Here is a 15,333-nt window from a genome sequence, read left to right as displayed (position 1 = left end):
AGAAGGAATGTATGTTAAGTCCAAAAAAAAAGTATCAAATTATTATCTCTGCTCTAAGGAGCTCTACCCTTTGAGCACACGCTGCTTGTGTGTATTTGTGCTCCCAACCCTAGGAACTGAAGATAGAGAGGGAATGAGGTAAGGACAACACCCAGCACAGCCTGAGAATCAGGATGTGTGATGAGACTGTCACTGTTGGCATCAAAGCTGTAGGAAGCAAATGGTTAGTCCAAGGAAGTGAACGACAGGAGCAGCTGGTGGCATGGATGGCTTGAGGACAAATATGAGTTCTGAATCACTTGTGCCCACAGTGATGTTATAAACTGGTGGTTTGGACAAAAAGAAGAGGGACAAATTGGAAGATAATGCCCTTCTTAGATATAGGCAGGAGATGCTGTTCAGGAAGGGGAAGTCATCCCTGTGGGATGCAAAGCAGGGTGACTGGTTATCATCATTGATCAAAAGGAGACAATGGATTAGCAGTAGTTAAATTGGATAAGTGATGGGGAAAACACGTAGGGCTAACCTTATTTGGAAGGGTGGTTGTGTTGGCAAATAGTCAAAGATATTTTTGTATGAACCTCTAAATAGTACAAGGATTTTGGAGGACAGGCCTTGAATCGAAGGCTGTAGAAACAGCAAGAATCCTTGGTAAACTTAACATCACTAACCACAACAGCTTCATACAAAAAGCATCTGTCTCTAAAAGCTGACTTCAAAAATTTAACACAGATAAGGAATAAACAAAATCCAGTTTTAGGTGAAAGGGAAGGGGCACCTGATAATATGTTTGCTAGCAGGTGAACTTGAAAAATACCAGCTCTTGTCTCTGATTTCACAAGATCATGAGAGTTTTGAGGGCTGATGAAATGCAGCACAGCTTATCGAGATTGTTCCATGTCCCAGTTTGGTTTCACAACCTTCTTTTCCATTTGCATTATTTCACAATAGAGTCTGAGAGGTAAGAAATAAGCATGTAATTTCTTCTTTCCTTGACTGTTAGGCCTTAAACTTCAGAAGGGTACACAGTCATAATTTTACACTCGAGCTGCACCTTGCTGTGTTGCTCACTAATATATAAGGAATTTTAAACTGGGATAATGACTTTGCTTTGGTTGCAACACTTCATTTTAATGCACTTCACCATTTGGCCGTTTTCCCTCACTGATTGATATTTTGGGTGTGTTTTTTTTTTTATGTTCCCTCCAGTTGAGGGAATACAACATGCATTTATTTTTGGTGATGCTGTTTATAAACATGCAGCCTTACGTGTGTATGTTACAAACGTCTATTTTAAAGAAAAAACTGACTAAAGTCTTAGAGCATCTTTAACAACTGATGGCACACAGCTCCTAAGTTTTGGTTTGCTGTTCTGAGTGTGTGTTCCTCTAGCAAAATTAGAGTTGATGGCATATCCACAGGCTGGGGCTGTTGGAAAGCCTTAGGAGCTGTATATGTGAAGCAGTATTAAAAAATGAGATGGTTTTCTGGAGACTAGATTGTGTAGAGATATATCTGGTGGTAAGCCAGGCAATCCAGCAATAAGTAATAGAGAGAAAGCTGACCTTAGGACTCTGCCTTGGCTCTGCAACTTTCACCTCTAGAACTGCTTTTGGTCTGTAAATTGTTTTTCGTATAAAGTGAGTAGTGGTGATGTGAAGAGGGGAACTGAGCATTGTGACATTGGGAAACCGATATATGTAGCATTTATATTAAATATATGTACCTTGTGGGTATGCTTGGGTGTTTTTATCAGTCCACTTCCTCGTTGTAAACTTGCTTATGTTTCTTCAGGGGAAAATGTAATTCATGAGACACTGACATTTTAAAATACTGTCACTAGAATGAATATTCCTCCCCACCTGCAGTGAGTGTTGGCAACACTTTGTTGAGAAGGCTGTGGCTTAGTCAGATAAAGTGAAAGATAATTAATTTTTAAAATAATTTTGAGTATTTGATACATCCTCAGAACATGGCATTTTGTTCTGGTCTTGACTTTTTATTGAGCTAATGAACAAACAGGATCATAAGGAAGAAAATAAACCTATGTCTGCTGTTTTGAGTCTTATGTGTGTTGTTGAGGATGCTACACCGAGGTACATAAAAAACCAAGATATCTGCTTTTTTTGCTTTTGGTTTTAGTCCTGTCATTTAGCTGTTAACATCTGTTTTGGCCTGCACGGGTACCTTTGACTTCTACTTCCAAATACACAGGTGTGTTTGTCACTGAGTGCCACCTGTGTAGGTGATACTGGACTGCATGGTGGCCATCTAAACCAGAACATCAAACATTTTTTAGTGCCCTGAATTTTAGACTGTGAAAATTGATCTTCTTGTTAAAGACAAGCACTAATGGGTGGTATGTGCTGTAGCACCATGTGCTGTGTAGTGTTGTTCACAGGGCTATGACATTATGTAAAAGCAGAGTATTTGGGATCATTGACATCAGTGGTATTCCTCCTTTTGGTGTGCAGGGCATCTGTCTTACTTGTATCTGTAGAGGAAAAGCACTCCCAGTTAGCCTGGCACCTGATCAGAGCAGGTTTGCCACTTGTTTGATTGGGATAATTTCCTTGGTTTCTGCTTTATGGCTACCACTAGATAGTGGTGCACAGAGCAATTGGAATAACAAGTGAGGTGTGCACGTTAAAGTGGACACAGAGGGCTCCAGTAAAGACAGGTTTGCTAGTGTTGTACTTTCTTTGAGGAAATTTGTGTAAAAATTTAAGTAAAAATGTAAGTGATGCCAGGCTGGCACACTTGACTGCTTGGCAATGGGAGGAAACATCCCTTGTGCATGTTGTGTTGATCTGGTTTGCTGCTCGGTGAGAAGATCTATTACAAACCCCTGCAGGCAGTAGGACTTAATTTAGAAGTAGCTGTTTGTGTAATCTGTGAAGAAACTATTTAAGTGTGTTGCAGATCTCTTCATGGTGGCTTCCCAGCCCTTAGTTTTGCTCCAGTACAGGTTTATCGTTACCTTACCAGAAGACAAATGTTCCGTGAGAAGGTTAAATTTGTGTGACTGACTCCAGCAGAAGAAGAAAAAAAAAAAGCTCTTGGTATAGTGTCTGGAATGGGTAGAAAGGCCTGTTTTAGCACAGTTCTTTGCAGAACAGGAGGACCTGAGGCTGTGCACAGAGCCTTTCTGTACAGATCCTGGTTTGTCTTTTGCAGCTCTTAATTCACTGCTTATACTGAAAATCTGTTCAAAACTCGAACTAGGTGTTTCGGGGGAAGAACTCTTCAAACTGGCTTTGAAGAGCAGTGTTTTCCCCTAAAAATTCTAGGGGCTCAGGCATTTCCAACATCTCAATACTTTATTTTACTGCCCTTAAAACTGGAAGCAAAGCTTAGTAAGCACTGTACCATTGGCACTTCATAGACTTTGTTTTCCCAGAGACTTCCTTCCCCCTCTTGGAGAGCGGTTCACAGCCTGAACTTATGACAAAGAGGAAAAGGGACAAGAAAATATTATCTTTCTTGTTTATAGGCTTCTGCACAGAGGAACTGACTCTGAGGGCTTTTATCAGTGTCCTTCCGGAGACTTTGACATGTTTGGATGGGTCTGTTTTGGTTTACTTTTAGGTCCCTGTAACTTTCAGTTCATGGAGTAATTGACTGTTTCATGGCTTTGAGGGTGGGTACCACTTTGTCTCCTCTCTCATGAAAAGTGCTGTATTTTTAATAGGTTTAGGTTTGGTTTTGTAGTTTCTTTTTTTTTTCTTTCCAATGGGTGTTTTAAGAAAGCACATCTGCCTTTACTAATCTGTTGGCCTTTTCCAATTTATTATTTGTGCAAATGACTTTGTGAGGTGGGACTTTGTCAATCCAAGATTTGAGAACCTTGGGCAGTCACAGTGCTTTGTACAGCAGTTTAGTTATGCCTTAGAGATAAACCCTGAGATTTAATCTTTTGGAGTGAATGGATGTCACTGAGGAAATTGTTAGACGTGTGGATTGTGTAGAAATTAATGCCCTTAAAAACAGGGGGTGGAGGGAGCTGGTGGTATCTTTGCATCACTTTAATATCTACTTTCTTTTTAGGCAGTTCCTTGTAGCTGTGGTAGATTCATGCAAGGTATCCTTAATTTTGTGCCGTCAAAATGTTAAAAAAGTTGTCATTTGAAAGGAAATGCCTCAAGGTTTTCAGTCTATACATATAACTCCTTCAACTTCCTATGCTGTTGGGTTTTTTAAATTAAACACTCCGATTATGAGTGTTTTTGTACATATATCTGTATCAGATTATTGTATTTGATTGTGTAGAATACTTGTGCTTTATTCCCAGTAACAGCCAAAATGAGCTCTGCTCAAGAGAGATTTTTATTGGTAATAATATTTAAAAGAGAAATAATAGATAGTGAATACCCTGTTTTATTGTAATAAGGTGCATCTGTCATGGTTGTTTTGTTCAAAAGCAAGAAAAAAGTTGAGCAGTGTTGAGGTCTTGTCTTAGAGATATAAAAATTAACCAAAAATTGCCTACACCTTGCTGTTTCCTTTCAATGCAAGCACTGAACTGGGGTGCACAGGTGTATGTCAGTGGCCTTATTTTTTCTATGCAAATACCTAGATTTCTTGTTTCCTGCCTGTATACAACTCTTGTGTCCAGCACTGCACTACCACTGAGTCGCCCTTCCAAAATTCAGCACAGCATAAGAAACCTGGTTAGGTCCACTTTACTCCTGTAGGATCCCCTGGAATAGTGAGGCACAGTGCATGAGCTGCTTGGATGGTCACTTCCTCAGAGAGCACACAGAGACTAATTATTGCAGTAGTATTTCCACTGCAATGTGAGCCTTTGCTTTGTGGGGATATTCACGGTAAATCCTAGTTTTCTGTGTTTCTCTTTCAGTATGTATGACCAATTGCCCTACTCTGATTGTCATGGTGGGTCTCCCAGCAAGAGGAAAAACCTACATCTCGAAGAAGCTGACACGCTATTTAAATTGGATTGGAGTGCCTACAAAAGGTGATGGGTTTACTTTTGTTTACATCAGAAGGACAGGGCAGGCATCAGGTGTTTTAAAAACCCGATTTCCAGTAATTTTGTTGCTAACATTGACTACTTTAAAATCCTGCTTTTGTATATTTAAGCAATAACATACACAGGCTCTCTGTCCTATTTAAATGTTAACCAATTTCTGGCGACTGTTTATTTACCTCCTTGTTCTGCCAGGTGCCTAAGTCAGCTCTTTTTTCCCTTATTCCTTACCACTGCCCTTTATTTTCGTTTATTTAATTATTTTTTCCTGCTATTCCTTCCCCATTCTTTATGTGGGTGAAAATGAACCTTGTTTACAAGCAGTTGAGCAGTCAGCACTTCTGGATTAAACTTCCGACTTCTCCATCATTTTTTCTCTGTGAACTTTGTGCCACATGTAATTCTCTGTCCATTTCTTTGTTTAACTGCATTTGTGGAATGACTTACAGTTTTTTTGTTTAAATATTAAGAACCCAAAGAACTGAGGCAGCCACTTGCCACTCGTTATCACTCTCTTAAGGATTTATATCAATGTTTTGAGCAGTAAATGGTTCAGGTTGGCCGTGACAAGGACCTGGCTGTCCTGCCTCATTCCTGTGCTCCTGTGGTATCTTGTGGGCCCAGACTGGCAAGTAAACAAGACCTAAGTTCATTTCAGGTTCTCATGCAACCTTTGCCTTCTCCTCTGTCTCTGTAGAACAGAAAAAATAGAAACTTTTAGTGTTCTGTGATCCTGTGTCCAGTGCAGTAATGGTAGCTTTATCGTTATGCCTCGTTGAACATTTAAATAACATTAAACATATGAAATCATACTGAAGTTTTGGCTGGATATTCAGAGATGTATTTCCAAGTATTTCTAAGAAGTCAAGATGAAGAGTTTTGGCCTATATTTAAACTGCCTCTTGATTCTAGGGTATAGCTTTTTGAGTTGGCGTTTTCTTAAGCTTTTAGAAACTTGCCTGATGTGCTTTATTTAGAAGAGACATTATGGAGGATATATTATATTGTTTAAGTGTGAGAATTTACAGGATGTTTACAGGATTTAAATTATCACTAGAGTTTGACTGTTTTCACACAGTTTAACCCTTCTGATGGGCAGTATCAGATACTTGGAGAGTTTGGTTTTATCTGTTAGGCTGAAATGGAGTAAGAGTCTAACTAGTTTAGCCTATATCCAAGCTGATAAAATATATGTGATATAACTATGCTTGTATGTTAGATACACGTTTAACCTAAATTTATGTAGATATGTTAAGTTTATATGTCATTGTATAGAGCACTTCACTGTGTGAACTTTGAAAAGCAGGAGTCCAGTATTGGACAACAACAAGATATTGTCCACATCTGGCTCATGCTTGGTTGAATATATCCCAAATACAGTAAAATGGGTAGGTGTGGTTTGCCTCAGTTACAGGAAAAGGTCCACAGGCCACTGTGAGCAGCACCTCAGAAAACACATGCACTTGTGCTTAATGAAAACTAGAGCACTGCTGCCTAATTTAAAAAAAAATATACCACATAAAGTTGCCATATGAGCTTCCATCCTAAGTTGCTGATTACTGTTTGTCTTCGTTAGAAAGGATGACTTGAGGTTCTCTTGGAAAACCACAGAGCCTTCCTGTTTGTGTCATCAATGATGCAATTGTGCTGGAGTTGAAATCAATGTGAACCCCCTCAGTGCCTGACTGAGGGAATAGATGACACACTGCCTAGTGCTTCCAGCTGATGGGACTGAATCAATACAGGATCAGTATCTAGTAGCCCTAACATCTGCTACCCTTTGGCTCTTAATGTCTTAAAATTAGTGTGTGCTTAATTTAAGGAGTGTTCTTGTTCTCTGAGACAGATGGTTCAAATTAGGAGGTTATGTAAACCAGAGGAAAAGATAAATGCCATCTTTCCGTGTAACATTAAGCCAGCTGGAGAGCTCAAGAGCAGAAGGTGGAGGTAAATAGCCCAGGGTTGGTGTTAGTTGAATTATTTCAGCCATCAGTTCTGTGTTTTCTTCCTTCCAAAGTCCGCTGTTGTTTAGAATGTGAAATGGTTAAAAATACTGAGGACTTTTGTCTGGGCTTTCTGAAGGAAATGAGGTCAATTAGATGCCTGAATAGAATTGTGTTGCAATGTGGTTTTTAGATACTAAACCTTGGAAGCTTTTTTGAATAGTTGTGGCTGTGTGGTAGTTGTGATACCCGTTAGCTTTAGGAAACTTTTTCCATGGGGATGGATGCTAATAATAAGGGCAAAAGATTGTCCCACTAGGTAGCACTTTTCCTTTGCTGTGCAGGACCCTCTTGCAGTAACTGTTCCTTCCTATGAAATTCATTACTTTTGATTTTTAAAGGTCTATTGCCTGACAATACTGGCCATCTGATCTTCTTGCATCTTCTGTTTTTCTTACCAGGACCCACCTTTTCATGTGGCCAGTGATTGTTAAAACCATCACAGAAATAACCTGGGTTGTTCTACAATCCAAGCCATGCAGTTGACCATGAAAAATTCCATCAACATTGTTGAATTCAAACAAAACTTGACTTTTGGGGAAATAAGCAATATTTGTATCTTTATCCTCTGCCCCCAATCCCAGCAGCAATCTGTATACAGCAGCTGGTTCTTGAGCTGTTTTATTCTATGTCTTTTCTTTTTAATTACAACTCTACAGTTGTGTCTGTTGCTTCTTTTCCTCTTTCCAGAAATCAAGTCTGCCAAATAGCTGTACCTTGGCAGCTTCTCAAACAGAATACTTCAGTGTGATCTACTGTTACAAAAAAAAAAAAAAATAGAAAGAGCTTTGTAGTTCAACAGAAAAAAAAGCTATAGGTCAGAAACAACTTAAACATTAATTGCATTTCAGAGACCTACTTTCAGAGCCTTTGAATGAAATTAATTAGGGTTCAGTGTCATTGTCTGCTCCGTAGCAAACCAGAACTGTCTTGCCCTAATGCCATACCCAGTATTGTGACATTATTTTTTTTAAATGTTTTGGTTTTTTTTGTTTTTACAGTGTAAGGTTTGTGTTTTTTTTAAATAAATAGAACAGGGGTTGTGACATAGGGCGTACTAATCCTTAAGGAATAGAAGTATTTGAGTGGGGTTCTGAAAACAAGTTTCCACTGCTCGAATTCTAAGTTTTGTTTATCAAAAGCAAGATTGGTTAGTTCTTTTTAGAACTCTTCCTTGCTTAAAGAAGAGCTCTAAATTTTGGGAAGTGCTGCCAGAGTACTGTTTAACTGTGTATATACACGGAAGAAAAAGCTAGTAATCATAATTATTAATAATTATTAATGCTAGTAGTTATTAGTAGTCCTTCGTAGACTTTGAGTAACCCCTGTAAAGGAGGAAAAGAGTTTCTTTTTGTTGTCCAGGCAAACTGGCAGAGGCACTTCAGTATGGCCAAGTCACTCCACTGAACTACCTACAGCCCAAATGTTCTTTAGCCATTTCCATGATTTATTGTTGTCTTTGTATTCAAAACCCCTCAAAACACAGGAAGTAGTATGATGTGTTAGCTTAATAGTGCTAAGTTATTTTATCCTTGCAGGTGGTTTGGTTTCAGAGTTGTCATAACTGTTGTCCTTTTTCCATGACTGTTGTTAGTTCCCACTAACACTTGGTTTCCTCTTGGCAGAGTTTAATGTCGGTCAGTATCGCCGAGATTTGGTGAAAAAGTATAAATCCTTTGAGTTCTTCCTGCCTGACAATGAAGAAGGCTTGAAAATCAGGAGGTAAGTCTTGGTTGTGTTTGGTACACGACGCTAATTGTGTTAAAATGATGTCCTGTGTAATTTGCTCTTGTGGGTGGATTTAAGTTGCATTTTTGTAATGCAAAATGTAAGGGTCAAGAAGACCCTTGGGGAGACTGCAGCATGAAATGACAGGGAGAAGAAATTCTAGTGAAGCTGGGAAAGTGATTTATTTAGGCTGATTAAAATTTGGAGAGAAGGTTGATTGCTTCTTGATTCCTTTTCACTTTTCAGTAGGCTATGACTACTGTTATTCCTGTAGATATTCTAGGATATTTTCACTAAAAACAAAGCAATTTTAGCAAATAGTTACTTCTTTTCCTACCTTTTTTTAGGTATCAGTTAATGGACGTGACTCTTTTTGCTACCTAATTCCAAAAATGCCATTTTAGAGCTTTTTTTTTTATCATAAAAAGAAGAGAAAAAACACCACATAACTGCTTTTCTTTTTGGTTTACATACTGAAATTTTTCACCTGGAGTGCTTTGAACGGATTTGTCATTACCTATTCAAATGAGCAGGAATCAAACCCTATAATTTTCTCCCTGTAATTATCTTTCTGTCCACTATGCAGGTGCCTCATGCAGTCAGTCAATGCACTGCTTCTAAAATTGCCATGTTTTGCTAATGCTGTGCAAAGCAAGGTCAGAACCAGTGTGAACATCTGTGTGCACATGAAGCATTTGAGTCTCTCCTCATCTGAAAAGAGGCTGTGCTTCAATGTAGAGACAGACCTTGAGAAGAAAGGTTAGATGAAGAGAAAGGTCTCTTGATTTTAATTCGACATTCACTGTACTTTTTAATATGTTCAGGAAAGCATTTAAGAGTGTGCAGCACAAAATGAAAAGGAACAGAAATCTGAGAGGAATGGAAATATTTTTTTTTATTTAGGCTACATGAAATGTGGACTGTTTTGTTCTTAGTTCAACTTCAGCTCAAGAGCCAAAAATGACTTTCTTTTGTGGCTGTTCCTCCCCTTGTCCTCTCTCTCCCTTCCCTTTCCCCCTCAGCAGCCCTGAGTGCTGCTAATGCCAAATAGAACAACTTGCATAAGAACCTCGTAATCTGGGAGTAAGGAGCTGCTTTGAGAGGTGCATTACCCTTGCAAGCCACTACCTTTTGCTTACAGGTAGAGCCAAACCTTTTAACGTGCCTCCGTGTCACCTCTTAGACTAAATGGTGAGGGATGTAACATGAAAAGGGCTGTGTGAGCTAATCTGCCTGCTTAGCAATGAGTAAAAAAGGTTTATATTTATTCAGTGAAGATTTGACTGTTGAATCTCAGCTCCTGACATCTGTTAAATGTGCTAATGTGGAAATACTGTCAGGCTTGGAAAGCCTTCATTTCTCTTTTAAGATAAAGCTGTGCGTGCAGAATGTGGTAAATAGAAGAGTTATGAGTTTCAGTCTGGAAGTCAAAATCGAGGAGTAATGCATAGAAGGGCTGTTGAAATGGTCAGGCTTTTATGTTGGTACTGCAAAGAGACTGCACTAACTGGAAATAAATGGGGCATTGTTCTACTAACAAGTAAATCGTGTACAATGTTAATGTTGCCCTCCAGCATTATTGATGTGTTAGGAATCACAATGGACTTTGAAGATAATACTAATTCTGGGGACATAGGAAAGTTGCAAATGAATGTGTTCTTGTTCAGATTTAACACAAGTGTAGGGGTGGGGTTTTTTGGTGTTTATGTCCTTAACTGCCTCCAGCACTAATTACACTGGGTTGGTGACTGCAATAGGATGTTATTTTCACTCTGTTACTTGATTTTACTCTCTGTTTCAACCCATGTTTTTTTACATAAGCAGTTTTCACACAGTAGCTCAAAAGAGAAGAAGTAGATTGGTAAAAAATAGTTGTCTCTTCACCTTAACTTAGGGCCACAAGATAAGAGCCTTAAGTTGGCTTAATTTATTTATTCCCTCCCCCCCCCTTTGAGAACCAAATTAAGAAGCAAATATCTGAATAGCTAATTGGGAAAAGAATACAGTTGCAGGGATGATTCAGCGATGTTACTTTAGATCAGTGAAAGTTTATCCTGGTCACCAAAGCTCTGGTGGCTGTTCTGTGGTGATGTGAAGGTGTATCAGGTGCACAGAGGAGCCAGATGACATGACCGTGTTTCCTTGGTATGGCTTGGTTCTCCTCGGTTGGTTTTTCCCATGCTTGGAGGGGGACTGTGCTTTTGAGATAAATTATCTAACATTTGCAGGGCACAAAAGCATTAATAAAATGACCTGAGCTGTTATTTGACTTTTACTCTCTCATTTTTAAGGCAGTGTGCCTTAGCAGCGCTGAATGACGTCCGGCAGTACCTCAGTGAAGAAAACGGGCACGTGGCTGTAAGTTTCTTGTTGAAGACACATTCTTGAGATGCTTCTGTTCTTAACAGTGTGTGTCTGCTGGATAATACACAGACTGAGTAATTCCAATAGCTCTTCAGTTTATCAGATCTTTTTCTTTGGCAGTTGTGTGTTAGATCTGCCCTGTTGCTGGAAGGAGTGCTTGATTTCAAGGTGATGATGCCATATGAGCAACTACCTTTGATTTGAGGGGTTAGCTGGGAAGAGGGCAGCAAGAAAAATGTCCCCCTTCCCTCCATGTTGTATAATGTACCGTTAAACACATCTGGTGTTTTGCTTGCACCTCTGTTTCTATTTGATGATCTGGTGTTCCAAGTGGAAGGTAGAGACTTGCTGAACAAAAAAGTATCCTCTGTATTGCTTGGCAATTGTGTTACTGGCATGAGAAATCTCTGAAGAGAGCAGGAGAGACATCATAATAAATTGATGCATACCTGAGTATTTAATAATGGGATGCAAAGCAACAGCTGTTCAATTATTGTCATTGCATATTCATTCAGATTAAGACTACTGACACAACTGTGGTGTTTTCATTAACTAATCAGGGAAAATCATTAACTGTAACTGTAAATTCTGCTGGAGACATAAGGGAAATGTTATACTTTAGCAAGCTTCATTCTTAAATAAAACGCTGATATGTTCAGAGCTAAATATAAGTCCTTAGAAGAATGGCTGCATTGATTGTGTAATCCACGGGCAGGATTTACAACTCTTGCAGATCTTCTGCCCTTTAAAGATTTTCCCTTGCATTTTGAATGGCAGATTCATTGCAGCATCTGTTTTTGTGTGGTAGAACTTAAAACCTATGCAGTAGTATTTAATGATGATAATAGACCAGGAGGAAGATTCTGTCCTGTATTATGTGGTAGGTTTAAATTCTGGTTGTTCCTTTCAAACCCAGTGTTCTGCTAGTAGTGCATTCAAAATATTACTCTTTTTAATATTTAGAAAATAGTATGTGTAAAGTAGGAATGTCTTTGCTTTCCTCTTGATCATGTTGATGTGGTGGGGTAGAGGGAAGAGGAAGTGTTTCCATTGTTTTATTTTACATTGTGGGACTTTGAACCCTTATTTTTATTATCACCAACAGGCTGTGATGCTTTTTAAATTCCTTTCTCTCTCTCCCTGTAATTATTCCTAGGTCTTTGATGCTACAAACACAACTCGAGAACGTAGAGAAACTATTTATAAATTTGGTGAAGAAAATGGGTATAAGGTGAGTTAGAAGCAAAGCAGTTCTGAGCTAATGCTGAACAAGTAAGGCAGGGATAGTTTTGCCCTTATCTGTACCCTGAGTTTAAGAAGTGCACTAGCACAAGGCACATCCTTCTTAGGTGTTTATTAATAATGCATTTTGTATTCCCAAAAATTTTTCTGAATTAAAAGCCATCCCATCCTCATTTTCCTCATGTCACATTAGTACTGTTTGGAACTGTTTTGTGCTGTGGCTTCAATTCTGTCATCCTGGACCTGTAGTTCTGAGTGTACTGTCAGCAAGAACTATTTAAAATACGGTTCTCTGTGCAGTTCAGATTTTTGCTGCAGAAACAGGGAAGGAATTCTGCATTAGTTCTGTACAAACCAAAAACTTTCTGTGGTTTTCTTCCTTCTGTCCAGGATTGTTTGGCATTTAGCTGTTCTCCAGTAAAAATCCATTTCCTCTAAACTTACATCTCCATAAACCTTTGACACAGCAAAACACAAACCTCTCTTTAAGGAGGCCACTCCATTAGCTGAGAGAGGCTTCTAAAGTATTATTTCAGAAGCATTAGTTACTGTTTGTTTGGCTGAACATGCGTCCTCTGCATTTATTTCTTCTCCTTCCATGCTACGTTTTTTTTCTCACTGAAAAATTTTTCTACTCATAAGCATTGTTTGGGAAAAGACTGTAAAGAATGATACTTCATGGAATGGTCAGCCAGGAATTTCTGATGAGAGGGTCTGGAGAAACTTCCTGAGTAAATAGAGGGAAGTTTAACATAGGACACTGCTAAAAAGGCCTTAGCATGGAAGTGGGCATTATGCTGCTTGTGTGTGTTAGTCTCCAGAGCTTTTTTAATGTATTCTTCCTTCCTTCTGTTCATGTGACTTCCATTTGGACTGAAGACTTTTTTTGTGGAGTCAGTGTGTGTTGATCCAGAGGTCATTGCTGCAAACATTGTGGTGAGTATTGTGATGGAGGAAAGTTTGCTTTAACCTCTCTGTATTTTTAGAAGTACGTTGTAAGAACTTCCAATAGCAGAAAACCCCCACATTAGCTCCCATTAATGGAACAGTTTTCATTTATTTTCCTGTCCATGTGAATGTTACTAACTCAGAAGTTTAATTTCTCTGAAGAATAATTATTTTTGCTTCACATGTATTTTAATTAACTTCCAGACAAAGCTTCTTGTGGTGTTCTCCCCCTTCCTATTTCTTTAGACATCCATGAAAAAGGGAAAGAAACTTATGTACTGCTCTCCTGGTTTTATTTTAAACAGCAAGTGAAACTGGGTAGTCCTGACTATGTTGATTGTAGTAACGATGAAGCAACAGAAGACTTCATGAAAAGAATAGAGTGCTACAAGAACTCATATGAGACATTAGATGAAACTCTGGACAAGTAAGTGATGAAACAATACTGTGATCACAACTGGTGATCCAGTATTATTAAAATGTTTTCTTAAAGGTTAGAGGATCCTGTAGTGGGGATTAGGGCTTTCAAGACTTTTTTTAGTGGCTTCAGCTCTCTTTCCTTTGGCAAATCAGAGAGAGTTGACTCAGGGAGTGTAGCCTGGAAACTTCCTTGTTTGAGGAAAATTGGCTAACAAGTCTACTCTTGGACAGTATTTTTTTTGATTTTCCCACTTGGAGAATGGTATGATTCTTCTGGGATAGAACCAGCATTTAGGAATTATTCCAGACTTGCTACAGTGATGGGTTGGTACTTGTTTCTTTAGTATGTAGAGGAGACTTGAGTGATTTATAAGCATAACTTAATTGGTTGGCATGGTTAAGATTAATTATGAACACATCACTCTTAAAAATGTGACTTCGAAATTTATTTATTTGTGCTTGCAAATTACCCTGCAGATTCAGGACTGTGAGAAACTGTCTTAGCTAGGTTGTTTATCCTCATGCCAAAGCATTCTTCTGTTCCTCATTAACTTTGAACTCTTGAAAGTAAGGTAGGGAGGAACCATGCGAGGAGGAGCCCCGTTTCTCTTGCTACACTCCAGGATTTCAGGGTGGGATTTGGGGCTGCAGTCATACCAAGTGATCCTGGGTTGTTCCAGGACCAGAGCTGCAGAGAAGGCTGAGCTGCATTTTAATGTAATTGGGTGTCAGCAGCGTGAAGCTGGTTCAATCGGCTCAGTTCATGCGTGTAATTTCTGTGATGGACCTAATGGTTGTGCCTGGCTGGAATAGTAATGATTAACTCCAAAGAACACTAGCAGGGATGAGGTGATGCCCGTTGCTCATCACCTCCAGTTGATTTTAGTATAAATTTTCGTGTTTGATTGTGGTATGAGGTCTCAAATGCATCGCTAGAAACCAACAGCGGTTATTTTCAGCTCATTAGACTCTTTTCCTTGTGTAAACTAGAGGCTACTCTAAAATTATAGCTCAGATGAGAAAGAATAAGCAGTGAAATTTGAAATTATTAGCTGTCTGATGCTGAGGGAAGGTAGTGGTGGGGTAAATTACAGTACCATTAATAAGTAGTTGTTGATAGAGCAGTTGAGAAAACATCTTGCTTCAGACTCGTCCCTGGTCCTTCTGATGCCCTGGTTTTTCTGGAGGGATTAACTGAGATGGGGAAATAGTGACTGTGCCTTTTGGCCCCGGGTGCAATCAGACACTGAGGGAAAGTGTTTGTAACCTGGAAAAAAATATCAGGTGTTGTTAAATAGCTGGATGTCTTATTCAACTGTGGTGACTTCAGTGACTCCACTGAATCTTTCTTTCAGTGGGAGGGCTGTGTTTCGCCAAGAGTAGGATCTAGATTTGGACAAAGTGCAAGTAAAGGGAACAGAAAAGAAAGCTATGTGAAAGGAATAGAGTTCATCCTGTACCTTTGGAGTACTGCATTGTTTCTTAGGACTAATGCATATTCCATGGGTGTTTGAGGATTTTTTTCATTTCTTTGGCTTGTTGCCCCTTTGTTTTATAATGAGAAGAGAGGGTGGAAAGATCGTTGTACGTGCTAATAGAAACTATGTGGAATCTTACTACTTTTTTTTTTCCCCCCCTTTT

General features: G+C 39.0%; 1 protein-coding gene across 12 annotated transcripts in view; it reads left to right on the top strand.

The window, feature by feature from the left end:
• Positions 1–15,333, top strand: part of LOC127481771 (6-phosphofructo-2-kinase/fructose-2,6-bisphosphatase 4) — a 52,062-nt gene that overhangs the window by 18,733 nt on the left and 17,996 nt on the right. For 11 of the 12 annotated variants that reach the window (XM_051811440.1, XM_051811431.1, XM_051811429.1 and 8 more), the window contains exons 2-7: positions 4,859–4,975; positions 8,616–8,712; positions 11,010–11,076; positions 12,239–12,313; positions 13,204–13,260; positions 13,578–13,699. In XM_051811440.1, the coding sequence (XP_051667400.1) occupies positions 4,864–4,975; positions 8,616–8,712; positions 11,010–11,076; positions 12,239–12,313; positions 13,204–13,260; positions 13,578–13,699 (530 nt within the window). In that variant the 5' untranslated portion in view covers positions 4,859–4,863. Of the gene's footprint in view, positions 1–4,059; positions 4,082–4,858; positions 4,976–8,615; positions 8,713–11,009; positions 11,077–12,238; positions 12,314–13,203; positions 13,261–13,577; positions 13,700–15,333 lie in introns of those variants that run through there. The other variant, XM_051811438.1, reaches the window with a different exon arrangement.

The sequence above is a fragment of the Manacus candei genome, unplaced genomic scaffold, assembly GCF_025592945.1.
Source record: "Manacus candei isolate 608988 ecotype Guabito, Panama unplaced genomic scaffold, ASM2559294v1 h1tg000082l, whole genome shotgun sequence".
Taxonomy (NCBI): domain Eukaryota; kingdom Metazoa; phylum Chordata; class Aves; order Passeriformes; family Pipridae; genus Manacus; species Manacus candei.
Note: the sequence above shows the minus strand (reverse complement) of the source record. Positions and strands in the feature narration are given on the sequence as shown.